The sequence below is a fragment of the Oncorhynchus keta genome, chromosome 23, assembly GCF_023373465.1.
Source record: "Oncorhynchus keta strain PuntledgeMale-10-30-2019 chromosome 23, Oket_V2, whole genome shotgun sequence".
NCBI classification, from domain to species: domain Eukaryota; kingdom Metazoa; phylum Chordata; class Actinopteri; order Salmoniformes; family Salmonidae; genus Oncorhynchus; species Oncorhynchus keta.
Genome location: NC_068443.1, coordinates 31,728,539 through 31,745,320, shown reverse-complemented (window position 1 = coordinate 31,745,320; position 16,782 = coordinate 31,728,539). Strand labels below are relative to the sequence as shown.

At 43.5% G+C, this 16,782-nt stretch overlaps 1 protein-coding gene across 1 annotated transcript in view; it reads right to left on the bottom strand.

Moving 5' to 3' along the window:
* The window catches only part of LOC118402172 (partitioning defective 3 homolog), a 257,768-nt gene that overhangs the window by 203,068 nt on the left and 37,918 nt on the right, over positions 1 to 16,782 (bottom strand). Inside the window, 1 exon segment of the mRNA XM_035800167.2 lies at positions 1,004 to 1,105. Within this exon segment, the coding sequence (XP_035656060.2) occupies positions 1,004 to 1,105 (102 nt within the window).

Here is a 16,782-nt window from a genome sequence, read left to right as displayed (position 1 = left end):
ACATCCGTCCTTAATTGAATCAGTGTGACTGTAACAAGCCACGCCTACATCCGGTTGAGGTTTCAACTTGCATGCATTCCCATATCCCCGCTCCTGTTCAATACTAAACCCTCGTGGGTCTGTGTTGCGGTGACCCTGACACTGGGATTATGATACAGCCCAGCGGCCCCAGGGCACAGCAGAGCTGACCCAGAGGAGAATGTGACCCCCGTCGACCTCCGTGACCCTGCTGTCACTCAGTCAGAGGATTAGCTCTCCTCCTTCAGTCAGCCTCGTTTAAAAATGGTTGGGAAACAACACTGATACTGAGAGGAGATGAGACGAGGGGTCAGAGGGCAACTGTAGCAGCTCGGGACAATGTGGGTCACTTGAGCTCGGGACTCTGTGGGTCACAGCCAAATAGTACCCTACGGGACCTGGTCAAAAATAGTGCACTTTAGGGAATAGGGTGTCATGTAGAACCCTGCCACCGTGTTTATTCTGTGCAGAAGGGTGAGTGGAGAAGCCCAAGCCTTTGGTACATAAATAAACAGATGTAGAAATAGATGATCCAAACAGTAAACTATGGTATCGATAGAAAACAAATCATATTAACCCAGTAATGTTGTTCAAATATTCGCATGATATTATCTAATAACAAATGCCAGGAAAAGCACTAAGCAGATCTCCAATGGTGTCGTTTCCAAAAGGGTAGAAGTTCACGTACAAGCTAGTAAATGTCAAGTTGAAGCCCTCTGATTCACACCCCTCCATCTCACCTCATCCTTTATGCACGATGGTACCTGGCCTTGACAGACTTCCCTTACAGTCTTTTTTAAAAGGAGAATCCCCCCCCCACTTGTTTATTAGATACGACAGTGACTGACGGGGAAGGTAGGAGGATAGGAGAGAGAGGGCCGCTGGAATAGCAGTGGGTCAGACTCCAACCCACGCACACACTGGTACATGTATTCTGGGCCGGCGGCTTAGACCGCTAGATCAGCCAACGCTTCAGTTCACTTACCCGGTCTTTGTCATCAGCCACATCAGACAGCAAGTCATCCAGGTCTAGAATACCTCCGTCCCCATGCTCCAACCGGTGAACCTGTAACCAGTAGCTGGCATCCTAGAGGAAGAAGAAGAAGATTAATGTGTTGTCCATTTACAACGTGAGCAAGGGAGATGTGTGCTTCTGCATATCCCACTGTCCCCGGTAGACATACACATACATAGAGAGAAGGAGGAGAGTTGGAGAGGGAGGAGAGGGAGTGCTCAGGAGAGAAGGACCAAGAGACAGACAGACAGACGGACAGAGCTAAATTGATACTGGATCTGCCTTCTGATCTACGGGCCTTGATGCTCTCCGCGCCCCCACCACACATCCGACCTGGGGACAGTGTGGCGGGGAGGGGGAGCCATCTCTCCACGGAGAATGACAGTCTGTCAGAGGAAGAGACTACAGGGCAGAGGGGAGAGCAGAGAGCACAGAGCACATTAGCACCCGTGCTGCTCTGCAAATGGATCCCTTAAAGCCAGAATCCTTCATTTAAACAACAACAACACTCCCTGCCTGTGTTTAGGTAGAAAAAAGGGATGGGCCTGAAGAAATGTAACAACTCTCAGAGTCATAGACAGAACTATAGATGCAAGGACTGACCATCCATGATATAAAATTATAGTTTTAATGTTAGGAGGCTATGCAGTTTACAGACATAATATAACAAGCTTATATTATGTACACAGGCACTTAGGAAAGCTAAGGCTAGCTTATTCAAGCAGAAATTTGCATCCTGTAGCACAAACTCAAAAAAGTTATGGGACACTGTAAAGTCCATGGAGAATAAGAGCACCTCCTCCCAGCTGCTCACTGCACTGAGGCTAGGAAACACTGTCACCACCGATAAATCACCACTATAATTGAGAATTTCAATAAGCATTGTTCTACGGCTGGCCATGCTTTCCACCTGGCTACCCCTACACTGGTCAACAGCCCTGCACCCCCCCACAGCAACTCTCCCAAACCCAAATCCAGTCAGCTGATGTTCTGAAAGAGCTGCAAAACCTGGACCCCTACAAATCAGCCGGGCTAGACAATCTGGACCCTCTCTTTCTAAAATGATCTGCCAAAATTGTTGCCACCGCTATTACTAGCCTGTTCAACCTCTCTTTCGTATCGTCTGAGATTCCCATAGATTGGTCATCCCCCTCTTCAAAGGGGAGACACTCTCGACCCAAACTGCTACAGATCTATATATCTTCTACACTGCCCTTTCATTGTATTTTTTATTTATCCATTGTTTTACCAGGTAAATAGACTGAGAACACGTTCTCATTTGCAGCAACGACCTGGGGAATAGTTACAGGGGAGAGGAGGGGGATGAATGAGCCAATTGTTAACTGGGGATTATTAGGTGACCGTGATGGCTTGAGGGCCAGATTGGGAATTTAGCCAGGACACCGGGGTTAACACCCCTGCTCTTACGATAAGTGCCATGGGATCTTTAATGACCTCAGAGAGTCAGGACACCCGTGTAATGTCCCATCCGAAAGACAGCACCCTACACAGTGCAGTGTCCCCAATCACAGACCAGAGGAAAGAGTGCCCCCTACTGGCCCTCCAACACCACTTCCAGCAGCATCTGGTCTCCCATCCAGGGACTGACCAGGACCAACCCTGCTTAGCTTCAGAAGCAAGCCAGCTGTGGTATGTAGGGTGGTCTTCGAAAGCCAAGTTAACAAACAGATTACCGACCATTTCGAATCCCACCGTACCTTCTCCTCTACGCAATCTGGTTTCAGAGCTGGTCATGGGTGCACCTCTGCCACGCTCAATGTCCTAAACGATATCATAACCGTCATCGATAAGAGACATTACTGTGCAGCCGTATCATCGACCTGGCCAAGGCTTTCAGCTCTGTCAATCACAACATTCTTATTAGCAGACTCAACAGCCTTGGTTTCTCAAATGATTGCCTCGCCTGGTTCACTAACTACTTCTCAGATAGAGTTCAGTGTGTCAAATTGGAGGGCCTGTTGTCCGGACCTCTGGCACTCTCTATGGGGGTGCCACAGGGTTCAATTCTCGGGCCAACTCTCTTCTCTGTATACATCAATGATGTCGCTCTCGCTGCTGGTGATTCTCTGATCCACCTCTACGCAGACAACACCATTCTGTATACTTCTGGCCCTTCTTTGGACACTGTGTTAACTAACCTCCAGACGAGATTCAATGCCATACAACTCCCCTTCCGTGGCCTCCAACTGCTCTTAAATGCAAGTAAAACTAAATGCATGCTCTTCAACCGATCACTGCCCGCACCTGCCTGCCCGTCCAGCATCACTACTCTGGACGGATCTGACTTAGAATATATGGACAACTACAATTACCTAGGTGTCTGGCTAGACTGCAAACTCTCCTTCCAGACTCACATTAAGCATCTCCAATCCAAAATTAAATCTAGAATCGGCTTCCTATTTCGCAACAAAGTATCCTTCACTCATGCTGCCAAACATACCCTCGTAAAACTGACTATCCAACCGATCCTCGACTTCGGCGATGTCATCTATAAAATAGCCTTCAACACTCTACTCAGCAAATTGTATGCATTCTATCACAGTGCCATCCGTTTAGTCACCAATGCCCCATATATTACCCACCACTGCGACCTCTATGCTCTTGTTGGCTGCCCATCGCTTCATACTCGTCGCCAAACCCACTGGCTCCAGGTCATCTACAAGTCTCTGCTAGGTAAAGCCCCGCCTTATCTCAGCTGACTGGTCACCATAGCACGCGCTCCAGCAGGTATATCTCACTGGTCACCCCCAAAGCCTATTCATGCTTTGGCTGCCTTTACTTCCAGTTCTCTGCTGCAAATGACTGGAACGAACTGCAAAAATCACTGAAGCTGGAGACTCATATTTCCCTCACTAGCTTTAATCACCAACGGTCAGAGCAGCTCACAGATCACTGCATCCAACTACCTCATCCCCATACTGTATTTATTTATTCATGCTCCTTTGCACCCCAGTATCTCTACTTGCACATTCATCTTCTGCACATCTATCACTCCAGTGTTTAATTGCTATATTGTAAGTACTATGCCACCATGGCCTATTTATTGCCTTAACTCCCCTATCTTACCTCATTTGCACTCACTGTATGTATGTATATATATATATATGTGTATATATATATATATATATATATATATATATATATATATATATGTGTATATATATATGTATATATATATATATATATATATATATATATATATATATATATATATATATATATATATATATATATATATATATATATATATATATATATATATATATATATATATATATATAGATTTGTCTTTTCTCTTGTGTTATTGACTGTATGTTTGTTTATTCCATGTGTAACTCTGAGTTGTTTGTGTCGCTGCTTTGGCCAGGTCGCAGTTGTAAATAAGAACTTGTTCTCAACTAGCCTACATGGTTAAATAAAGGTGAAATAAAATAAAATAAATATTTTGGGTTCTGATGTGGTACGACAGTTGAACTAAGCTCATGACGCATTTATAAGTTACATTCCACAGCAATCAATGACTACATATCATTCATGTATAAGTCTAAAAATAAAAGTAGCAACTCGGGAATCCAGATTTAATGTAATGACCAGTTAGTTTGACAGACTGGACCATGTCAATGTAAATCACTACTCTGTGCAGCCATAAAGAGTAATTCCCTCAGTGGTCACATGGCTCAGGGCAGGAAATGCATTATGTGCAAACACTGAGTGTACACAAACAAATCACAAATGGGAAATGGGAAAGAGTGGCCCATTTGTTTCCTAAAACACTGAGTGGACAAACAGGATTGAGAAAGAGTGAGAGAGTGTTTACTGTGGATCATAGATTAACCTAACAGTCTACTGTGGCCAGGGCAATCAATCAGTAATTTTCCATCAATATCGACCCATGTCTATTTCCCCCGGGGGGGGCAAGCTTACATTTGGCCTTTAGCGAGTGTTTTGTGTAGTAGTCTGCTGAGGAGATACGATTTGCTTTGGTTAAATGAAACAGTGGCAGCCACATCGGAGAGCAGAGAGCCGTGTGTAAAAGACATTCCGAGAGGCCCAAGTCCCTAATGTAAAAATAACCTAGTGTAAATATCACACCACCACACTTCACAGTGGACTTCTGGAGTAAACAAGGAGAGTAAGCAGACTGTTGATGGAGCAGGGCTGGAAACCAGGGTCATATTCATTAGAACACACGTATCAAGATGTTTTGCAACTGAAACAAGCCTTTCTTACTGGTCAAGTTCAGGTTCACTTCAGTCTGGGCTGTTTTTTTCCCCCGTCTCGTTGAGTATCTTTGGTTCCTGGTGAATATGGCCCAGCTAATGGCCTTACTTACGTCAATAACCAACTCCTAGCCTTGCATAGCCATGGAGGCTACATCAACCCTCACAAACAACAAAAACAAAACCGCTGTCTCTTGAATCAAAATGGCGCTCATTTCCACACAAACTAGGTGGGAATATCTCTGACAGGCTCCAGCTCTGTTCCCAGGAACCAACTCAGGCAGGCCTCATCAATACCCTATGAAGCAACAGGCCTGGAGTCAGGCTCGCAGGAACACCCTCCCTCTCCTGCTCTTGAAAATGTACAGAAAGAAGTATTATGCTTCCATAAAGGTCGGTGCAGGTTCAGAATAGAGAAAGATGTATTACAGTTCTAGGAATGTGTGTTGGGTTCACTGAGAGGTCAATAACTCCGTATGCTATAGATAAGCCTGCGGATCTGATTCTGGGGTTCCCCCTGGTATCCCTCGTTTTCATTGGCTGCATGTTGCCTTTGGCCGGACTCCAGACTTGCACAGAGCTGATGAGCGGTGCAGGAGATTAGTCTTTGTTTTGACTCCAAGCCTGCATCAGAGACCTAGTTTTAAAGCCCTTCTCCGTGAGGATGCGTCCTGGGATAACGCAGAGCACCATGGGCTCTGGGTTCCATCCAAACAGGCAGTAGAGGTTCAGCCTCACTGCACAGTCAGGCCACACAGTCTGACGGCTGCTGTATCGCTCGCCATGCACTGCTGAGCATTACGCACAAAGACCAGTGTTGTACTGAAGGAGCAGGCTGACTGGCTGGAGGGTGATGACTAGGGCTGGTCGATACGTCGTGAATACCTGTATCGATTTTTACAGTACCGTCTATAACGACACTTCACTGTCAGTTTTGGTTGAGAACCAAACCATCGGAATGGAGAAAGCCAGTTCAAATCAGAATTCATTTGTAGCCATTCTAGGGTCATGCAGAGATATAAAATACAGTCAAATAACACCACATCGTAGAAAATGAGAAAAATATTGTGATAGGATTTTTTTCGCCATATTGCCCAGCCCTGATGGACCGTGTGAAGCTAAGCCCCCCGACACGCATACCCGCTCTCGACTGACTGACTCCGAATAGCACTCTCAAGAGGTTTCCATATATCCATGAGAACTTTCGTTGCATCGCTCTCTTTCTGGGAGGAGGAAACACACGCGCGTGTCCTCACGTGCGCGCACACATGCAGGGAACGGAGAGCGTAGTTAAGTGACCGTAGATTTAGGATGTAGCCATATGCATGGCGGGAGAGTCTCTGTGTTGACAGACAGAGAGGACAGAGTAAGTTACTTAGGCAATGTGGTGGGAACTGAAGACAATGCTACTACAACTATCTGGGGAAGGATTTGACAAACAACGTCACAACATAATACATTTCAGAGACAACCCCCTTGCATGCTTCGTTCTGCTCTGCTAGCTGCATGCGAACGCTACTGTAACGTACAAAGCATTCGCAGAACAGAAAGGGCTTCATGCGTGTCCCCAATGGCCACCCTTTTCCATATATAGTGCACCACTTTTGACCGGAGCCCTTTGGAGCCTGCTCGACCAGTAGTGCATTATGGAAAGGGAATAGGCTGCCATTTAGGACAGAGCCCGGGGAGTCTGATATAGGGGGTGGAATAGTTTGGGATTAGACCACTGGGGACGCAGACAGGCTCCAGACCCCAACAGAGAGAGAGCATAACTGATTATGGTCTAGAAATAGCTCAAATTACCGCATAGCCTGTCTGAACTAAGCCAAGTTGAACAGCCTGGCAGGCAAGCAGCAGAGAGACCGTAAATGAGAACCTCTCTTCGAGGTATTTTTTTTTGTTCAGAGAGAGAACAACCATGGTTCAGTTGACTCTGGCTGAAACGTTCCCTCTACTTCCGGACCGAGACTTCCAACAAACTGCGTTCCAAATGGCCCGCTATTCCCTTACGACCACAGTCTGTGCTCACTGCTCGAGTGCTCGATTTGACTGTTTAACTGATCAGAATGGTGCCAATTCAGCCAGTGAGGTAGACTGAGGTTCCCCTAGGACTATTAGTTGCAGACACACATGAGGTGTGAATGTGGATTTGGCCACAACAGATCCAAGGTTAATGCGAGGATTGTGTAAACAGAAAAGTTGCACATCTGATGCAGTAGAAAGGCAGATCTTACTGCATCTATTTTGTGAGTGTAAAAGCAGACGAGGTGTGAAATGGGGTTGAGAAACACCATAAGAACAGTTGAGGGAAGGTAACAGAGCCCTCCAGACACAGAAGCGATGTGAAGGAGCTGCACAAAACCAAATCAACAACATCAGAACAACGTAATGTGGCATGGTTCAAAATCACCCACAAATCAACCTTGACAAATAAGCGCCAGACTGTTTGTGCCATCATGCCAACTCCTTGGGTTTGGCTTGACAATGGGCAAGCGGCACAAACATATCTGGGACCAGGCCGAGAAGTAGGGTCGGGACGATACCAGTATCAGGATTAGAGGTCGACCGATTAATTAGGGCCGATTTAAGGTTTTCATTAAAAAAAATACAGATTTCCGATTATTTTTTTAATAAAAAAAAAACGTTAAATACCTTTTTTTTTTTTACTCGGCAAGTCAGTTAAGAACACATTCTTATTTTCAATGACTGCCAAGGAACTGTGGGTTAACTGTCTTGTTCAGGAGCAGAATGACAGATTTTCACCTTGTCAGCTCAGGGGTTCCAATCTTGCAACCGCACAGTTAACTAGTCCAACGCTCTAACCATTGCACTCCATGAGTAGCCTGCCTTTTAAGTGAATGCAATAGAAGCCAAGGTAAATTGCCAGCTAGCATTAAACTTATCTTATAAAAAACAATCAATCATAATAACTAGTTACAACTACTAGTCCAGTTTAGCAGGCAATATTAACCAGGTGAAATTGTGTCATTCCTCTTGCGTTCATTGCACGCAGAGTCAGGGTATATGCAACAGTTTGGGCTGCCTGGCTCATTGCGAACTAATTTGCCAGAATTTTACGTAATTATGACATACATTGAAGGTTGTGCAATGTAACAACAATATTTAGACTTAGGGATGCCACCCGTTAGATAAAATACCGAACGGTTCCGTATTTCACTGAAATAATAAAAGTTTTGTTTTCAAAATTATAGTTTCCGGATTCGATCATATTAATGACCAAAGGCTCGTATTTCTGTGTGTTATTATGTTATAATTAAGTCTGATTTGGTAGAGCAGTCTGACTGAGCAGCAGTAGGCTCGTAAACATTCATTCAAACAGCACTTTAGTGCGTTTTGCCAGCAGCTCTTCACAAGCACAGCGCTGTTTATGACTTCAAGCCTATCAGCCTAATGGCTGGTGTAACCAATGTGAAATGGCTAGCTAGTTAGCTGGGTGTGCGCTAATACTGTTTCAAACGTCACTCGCTTTTAGATTTGGAGTAGTTATTCCCCTTGCGCTGCAAGGGATGCGGCTTTTGTGGAGCGATGGGTAACGATGCTTCGAGTGTGGCTGTTGTCGATGTGTTCCTGGTTCGAGCCCAGGTAGGGGCGAGGAGGGGGACGGAAGCTATACTGTTACACTGGCAATACTATAGTGCCTATAAGAACATCCAATAGTCAAAGGTATATGAAATACAAATGGTATAGAGAGAAATAGTCCTATAAGTACTATATTAACTACAACCTAAAACCTCTTACCTTGGAATATTGAAGTCTCATGTTAAAAGGAACCACCAGCTTTCATATGTTCTCATGTTCTGAGGAAGGAACTTAAACATTAGCTTTTTTACATGACACATATTACTTTCTTCTCCAACACTTTGTTTTTGCATTATTTAAACCAAATTGAACATGTTTCATTCTTTATTTGAGGCTAAATTGATTTTATTGAAGTTAAAATAAGAGTTAATTCAGTATTGTTGTAATTGTCATTATCAAAAAAAAAAAACACAAAAACTTTTTTTTTTGGTCCTCCAATAATCGGTATCGCCGTTGAAAAATCATAATCGGTCGACCTCTAATCAGGATACTGTGGCAGGAAAACAAAACAAGCATATTTAACTTCTTTAGGAAAACAGCTCTAATGTTAGAAACAAACATATTGTCTTCCAGAGTCACATTTATTTATTTTCCAAACTATTGCACACAATATTTAAAACACCGCAGGTTTTTAAAGGACCAAAGAGTTTAGTCTGCTTTGGCATTTTCATTTTTGCCACAGAAGAAATATCCCGATACTGGCATCGTCCCGGCCCTAGAAGGTAGCAAACTAAGAAGGTCAAGTTTATATGCGAGTCGGCGACCACACAAAGGTCAGGAACGGAGCACATGCCTGACTCGAAGGGTCAAAGTGAGGTAAGTTTGAGAAACAAAAAGCACCTTTCATTCCAGCTCAATGACTCCTCAAGAGGGAAATTGGAAAATGTCACTAGAGCAGCGTGATGCCTATCAGGCAGGGGCTAACTAGTTACTATTTATCCCTCAAAAATGTACAACCCAGACTCCTTTCCTCCTGTGTTACGCTGTGTTAGAGAGAGACCGTGGTCCGAAATAACCCACGTTACACTAAGCTGAGGAAACAGAGAAAGGGAGTAAAAAGAAACAGTAATGTGGCTCGTCTTAAATCACAATGACACGGCACAAAAACACAGCCAAAATGGGCCAGTGGAGACGGTTCTTGTTCTCAGCTGTAGGACTGTCTTCCCAACCCATCTCTCGCTCTCTCTCTCCTCTGTCAACCCAGTCAGCCCCCAGACACTGCCAGCATCCCAAATGGCACCCGATTCCTTATAGATTGCACTACTATTTAGGGAATAGGGTCCCATTTGGGATACACCCTCAGACAGGATTCATTATCTCACAAGACGTACAGCCAGGAGCCAGCCCCTCTATTCCCCTCCCCTCCACCCCAACTCTACTCCCCACTACTCCCTCTCACTTAAACCCTGCAATCAGCCTGGCCCCTGGCCACACGACCCCTCGTTAGGGGAGGGGCATGCAGGGTACACACAAAGCCAAGCACACAGTCTCGGAAAGGGGTCCCACACTCGACACACAACAATGTAAGAGACCGATTAAATGGATTTGTGAATATCTGATCCAATCGAGATTAAAAAGAAGAAAAAAGAAAACGCCTTGTCGTTGTAGATTGAACAAACAGCCATAATTACGTTGGAAGTAATAAGCAGCAAACATCCAGTCTTCATCTTTAGGGCCAAGCAGAGCACTTAGTGAGCACTTAGAAAGATCCTGTTTCACATCAGGTTGGAATGGTTAGGTCTATATTGTCGGTGAGGTGTCGCTGAACTTGAACCTGCAGGAAGAGGCTTGGCAATGAGGAGTAGCTACAGTAGGTCTACTACCCCATAGAAACACATTGGGCTTATTTTGGACAGATTTTGGAGAGAGTGAAACCTTACCTCACCTCTTCCTCTGTTTACACACACACACACACACACACACACACACACAGCCACTCCCCCAACAAAGATGAGAGATCACTTCTTCCTCTCTGACAAGCAGTTTCAAATCGCTATTTGCATTTGAGGTTTGGTCCAACAGAAATCAGTCATATGGACACCAAAACACATTGAGACATTATTTTACTGTAATATGAGAGAATTTAACTTTTCTAATGATACCCGTTTTATGTCTCAAAGTTCACACAGAGCAGACACTACTAAAACGGGAGTATCAACAAACACTGACTCTGGAAAACGAAAGCTCAGTTTGTCGCGTGTGGCATTGCGGTACCGCTAGCACAATTTTACAATAAGCATAAACCTCCATTATAAAAAGTAATTAGTACCTCGTTCTCATTCTGAGAAATAAGGTCGGCCACTTGATTTCAACATCTGAACAAAGTGCTGTTCAACCAGTTGGAGAAGGACAGAACGGTGTGTTCATAACAATTCAGCTGTTCTAACTTGTTAACTAGCAAATAGATCCAAGTTGGCTAAAGTTGAAACATAAAGATGAACTGGCTACTTCCTAGCAGGTGGGCTTGTGCTTGAGAGATGGTTTGCGACCTATGTTCATTTTCTATATAGTCTGCTAGAAGAAGTAGTCATTATTAGTTCATGTGCATTATGCACGGTTCTGGTAATATTTGTAACAAAAGGTCATTTTCATAGACTGATTTGAAAGCCCGATCAGTGATTATTACCACAAAAAAAAGCAGGTTAACCTATTTTGATAAATATAATTACATTATTAGTGGGTCTTATGGTTGTGGAAGGCTTAATATTTAGCCGAGGTAGAATTTTACAAGCCCTGAATTCATTAGGTTATTGCTGACTTTTGAACATGCCCTGAATTTGACCTTTACAACAAAGATTAGAGAAAACATATAAAAAAAACATTTTAAAAACATAGGTATAATTTAGAATTGTTAAAAAAGCTATGATTTTAAGGCCATAATCGCCAAGCCAAACATGTAGAGAACAGCGGAGGTCTTTTCTCACCTTTCACAACACCACGATGTGACAACGGAGGTGGCGGTGTGCGTGTGAACAGTGGAGTATCCCCTCTCTCCCTACAGGAAGTGTGGGTGTTGAGCAGCTTTAGGAGTGTTCGCTAGAGTACTAGAGGACACAGTGAACCCAGTGTTGGAAAGCAGGGAGGAGGGCTAGACTGCTTCTTTCGCTCAGGTCAGCCGGTGTGGGTCAGACCTGGGTTCAAATACGATTTTGAAATCATTTCAAATACTTTCTGTGCTCTTTCTGTGTTTTGAGCTTGCCTGGCTTAAGGGACCAATAGAATAGTCCCTAAAGTGGCAAACTCCGCTTATCGGCGCACTCAAGGCAGGTTAGAGCAAACGCTCATCGAATGAAAAATGTAAAAATAGTACTTGTAGCCGGTCTGGTGTGTGTGAAAGAGAAGCTGGCCAGATGGTGTCACAGGTGAGGTCACGCAGCTCAGACTGCTGAGCCGACACCACCCCACAATCCCAGAATACCCCATTCATCCACATACCCTCATCTGTGCAGGTCAGCGTAAGCACATACAGAGGCACGCACATACTTTGCTTGACCACAACTCCCCCTAAACCAAACGCCATTCACAAACTGGCCATTTTGCTTCTCTCTGCAGCTACAGTTGTCAAATGATGCAGACTCAATTCAAGCAGGCCGACAGAGTTTTGGTTTGGCTTTTTTACATTTTTTTAATGACACTTTGGTAAGAGCCATGTGCCGCATGTGCACCAACTGGGATTCTAGTATTAAATTCATGTTGGCGTTTGGTATTTCACAATTATATAAGTTCATGGCATTTCCACTAGCAAGAACAGCAATTACAGCAAATGAGCGAACAAGAACAAATCTAATCACAATAATGTTCACAAATTAATTCCACGTTATTATCAGACCAAATTGTTCATTTTCATTCCATTAAGCCTACTCTGAAAGATGACGCAGCCAACATTTAATACTAACCAGGGTCAACCAAACTCATTTTAAAAACCGGCAACGTCCCTAATGGCACCCTATTCCCTATATAGTGCACTACTTTTGATCGGAGCCATATGGGCCCATGTCAAAAGTCGTGCACTATATAGGGAATAGGGTGCCATTAGGGACGTATTCAGATAAATGCCCTCTGGATGCCGTAAATGAAGCAGTCAATTCAAAAGCATATTGTGGAGACTGTATGGAGACAGCAAATGCCCTGCACTCAAATACATGTATTTCTGCTTTTCAGGAAACCCAGTCATGAAACAATTACAAGAAATGCACAGTGTGGTATTACCAGACTTGTATAGACGCAGCAACATTTCTGAGAAATCCGTTCAACCAAGTGAACATAAAAATGCATTGAAGTTATGAAATATGACTGACGAAGCCAGAGTACACTTCAAAACAAAGACAAGTGCACAAATCGGCTTTCAACTACAGAACAATGTAAGTTCCAAACTGAAAGAGTTTCGCTGACAGCGAAGGAAAAGGGAACGGAGCAGTAGTCTTGAGATGAGTTTCTGTTTAAGGTCAAATCGAATAGAATTGTATTGGTAGCTTACACATATTTTGCGAAATGCTTATGTTCATCGATCCAACAGTGCAACAATACACGAAAAATCAAAAAAAGTAAATAGAGTCTGGAATATAAATATATACAATGAGCTCCAAAAGTTTTGGGACAGTGACCACATGTTTTGGTTGTTTTGGCTCTTTAATCCAGCACTTTGGATTTGAAATGATACTAAGGACTATGAGGTTAAGGTGTATAATGATGTCCCCCAAGACATGCTAACCTCTCACCATTACAATAGCAGGGGATGTTAGCATTTTATATCATACACCCAAGACATGCTGACCTCTCAGCATTACAATTAGCAGGGGATGTTAGCATTTTATATCATACACCCAAGACATGCTAACCTCTCACCATTACAATAGCAGGGGATGTTAGCATTTTATATCATACACCCAAGACATGCTGATCTCTCACCATTACAATAGCAGGGGATGTTAGCATTTTATATCATACACCCAAGACATGCTGACCTCTCACCATTACAATAGCAGGGGATGTTGGCATTTTATATCATATCCCCAAGACATGCTGACCTCTCACCATTACAATAGCAGGGGATGTTAGCATTTTATATCATACCCCCAAGACATGCTAACCTCTCACCATTGCAATAGCAGGGGATGTTAGCATTTTTGTGGGGGTATGATATTTGTGCGTCTAACTCTCACTCACCTTTATTCACGATTCATTCGGGATTATCCGTAATCATGGTAGCAGCCACATTACTAATAAAAGTGACCCCAAAATGACACAATACATTATTTCCTATTCATTTCTATTGGGCACAAAATCTGAAACACAACCAAAACAAACAGCAAATGCATCCAACAAGTTTGTAGAGTTACAAGCTTGATGTAGTCACTGTGTGCTATAAGTATGGGACCAAATATTGAACTTTTTACTACTTTAATACACAAGTGAATTTGCGCCAATACTTTCGGCCCCCTAAAACAGAGGGACTATGTCCAAAAAGTGCTATAATTGGGAAACGCTTCAATGGATATGGATGAAAATATCCTCAAATTACATCTGTATCATTGTAACATTCCAAAGTGCTGGAGTACAGAGCCAAAACAATAGTCACCGACTCAATACTTTGAGCTCACTGTATGTAAATGATGGTGTGTATAGACAGTATTTGAATAGAAAAGGTGTACAGCAGTAGGTACATAGGATGAGCCAGTATATACATATAAAGTGAGTAAAACAGTGTATAAACACTATTAAAGTGACCAGTGTTTAATGACTATGTACATAGGGCAGCAGTCTCTAAGGTGCAGGGTAGAGTACCGGGTGGTAGCTGACTAGTAACAGTTCAGGGTGGGGTACTGGGCAGAGGTCAGCTAGTGGTGATCATTTAACAGTCTGATTTCCTGGAGATATAAGCAGTTTTCTATTCTCTTGGTCCCTGCTTAGATGCACCTTCTGTAGAAGTTCATGAGGGTTTTAGGGGCCAAGCAAAGCTCAACCCTTTAGAGGGGAATGAGAGGTCAATTGGAGACATGTGTCAGGCAGAGGACTTTAGTTACACTGGCTGTCACACTGCCAACATTACCCCATACTTAGAATGCCTGATGTTGGCGAATAAAAGGAGCTTGAAGTGGAAGAAAAACTATCCCAGAACTGAGAAAGGGGTTTGCCTGAGCCCAGAACTAAGTCTAAACTCAGCAAACATCCACAAGCCTGAATGACAGTCCAATGAAAATAGGGAAAATGGCCCCCCCCCCCACACACTAAAATGAATCCAGCAGAACTTCACAAATTGGGGATAAGGTAGAGTGTTAATTAATAGTGATGTACCGATGACATTTTTTGCCGATACGGATATCCAATATTTTCCCTTGCAAAAAACTCAAATAAAATACTGATAACCGATATTGAATTTTTTTGTGGCCTTTTAAGCATTCTAGTACAGTTAAATAGTTAACACACACACACACACACATGGGCGCAGCAGTCTAAGGCACTGCATCTCAGTGCTAGAGGCGTCACTACAGTCCCTGGTCCGAATCCAGCCTGTACCACATCCGGCCGTGATTGGGAGTCCCATAAGGCGGCGCACAATTATCCCAGCGTAGTCCGGGTTTGGCCAGGGTATGCCGGCATTGTAAATAAGAATTTGTTCTTAACTGACTTGCCTAGTTAAATAAAAAGGTTACACACACACACGGCAAAAAGTTAGCATTTATGTATGTTCCAATTACCAGTAAAACATAATAAAAACCTTTCACTTACTTGATGTGCTGTTTCGTTGTTCATTTGTTAATTCGTTTCATTCTGAACCAGGATTTCAATGGAACGCCGTTTGGGTTTTTGCGTGTCAAAAAAGATACACGTGTCAAATAACACTATTTGGACTTGTCAAATGAGCTTGTTGACCAATCGGGACCTGAATATGACTGTACGTCACATATTTTAATTTTATTTTTTTACCACGTTATTACACATTGATTACACTCACTCGTATTTCATATGTCACAACGATTCATCAATACGTATCACATGATGCTGGTTAAGTTCTCTCGTGCACCTACAGTGCTGGTCAAAATAAAAATCGAGCTAGTTCATTGATGAAAACAATGTTCTTCCCCAAAAACATAGCAAAACGGCATCTGTTTCAGTAGCTATATAGTTAGCTAGCAAACTAGGTGTCATCTAAAATAACTCATTTATAAGACAGTTCTTATTTTATTAATGGTGGTCGGACCCATCTATGTGAAGCTAGTAGCCTAGTGGTTAGAGTATTGGGCCAGTAACCTAAAGGTTTCTGGATCGAATCTCTGAGTTGAGAGAACAAGGCAGTTGTCTCAGCCTCCAGTATTTATGCTGCAGTAGTTTGTGTCGGGGGGCTAGGGTCAGTTTGTTATATCTGGAGTACTTCTCCTGTCCTATTCGGTGTCCTGTGTGAATCTAAGTCGGCGTTCTCTAATTCTCTCCTTTATTTTTCTCTCTCGGAGGACCTGAGCCCTAGGACCATGCCCCAGGACTACCTGACATGATGACTCCTTGCTGTCCCCAGTCCACCTGGCCATGCTGCTGCTCCAGTTTCAACTGTTCTGCCTTACTATTATTTGACCATGCTGGTCATTTATGAACATTTGAACATCTTGGCCATGTTCTGTTATAATCTCCACCCGGCACAGCCAGAAGAGGACTGGCCACCCCACATATGCTCTCTCTAATTCTCTCTTTCTTTCTCTCTCTCGGAGGACCTGAGCCCAAGGACCATGCCCCAGGACGACCTGACATGATGACTCCTTGCTGTCCCCAGTCCACCTGACTGTGCTGCTGCTCCAGTTTCAACTGTTCTGCCTTGTTATTATTCGACCATGCTGGTCATTTATGAACATTTGAACATCTTGGCCATGTTCTGTTATAATCTCCATGCGGCACAGCCAGAAGAGGACTGGCCAC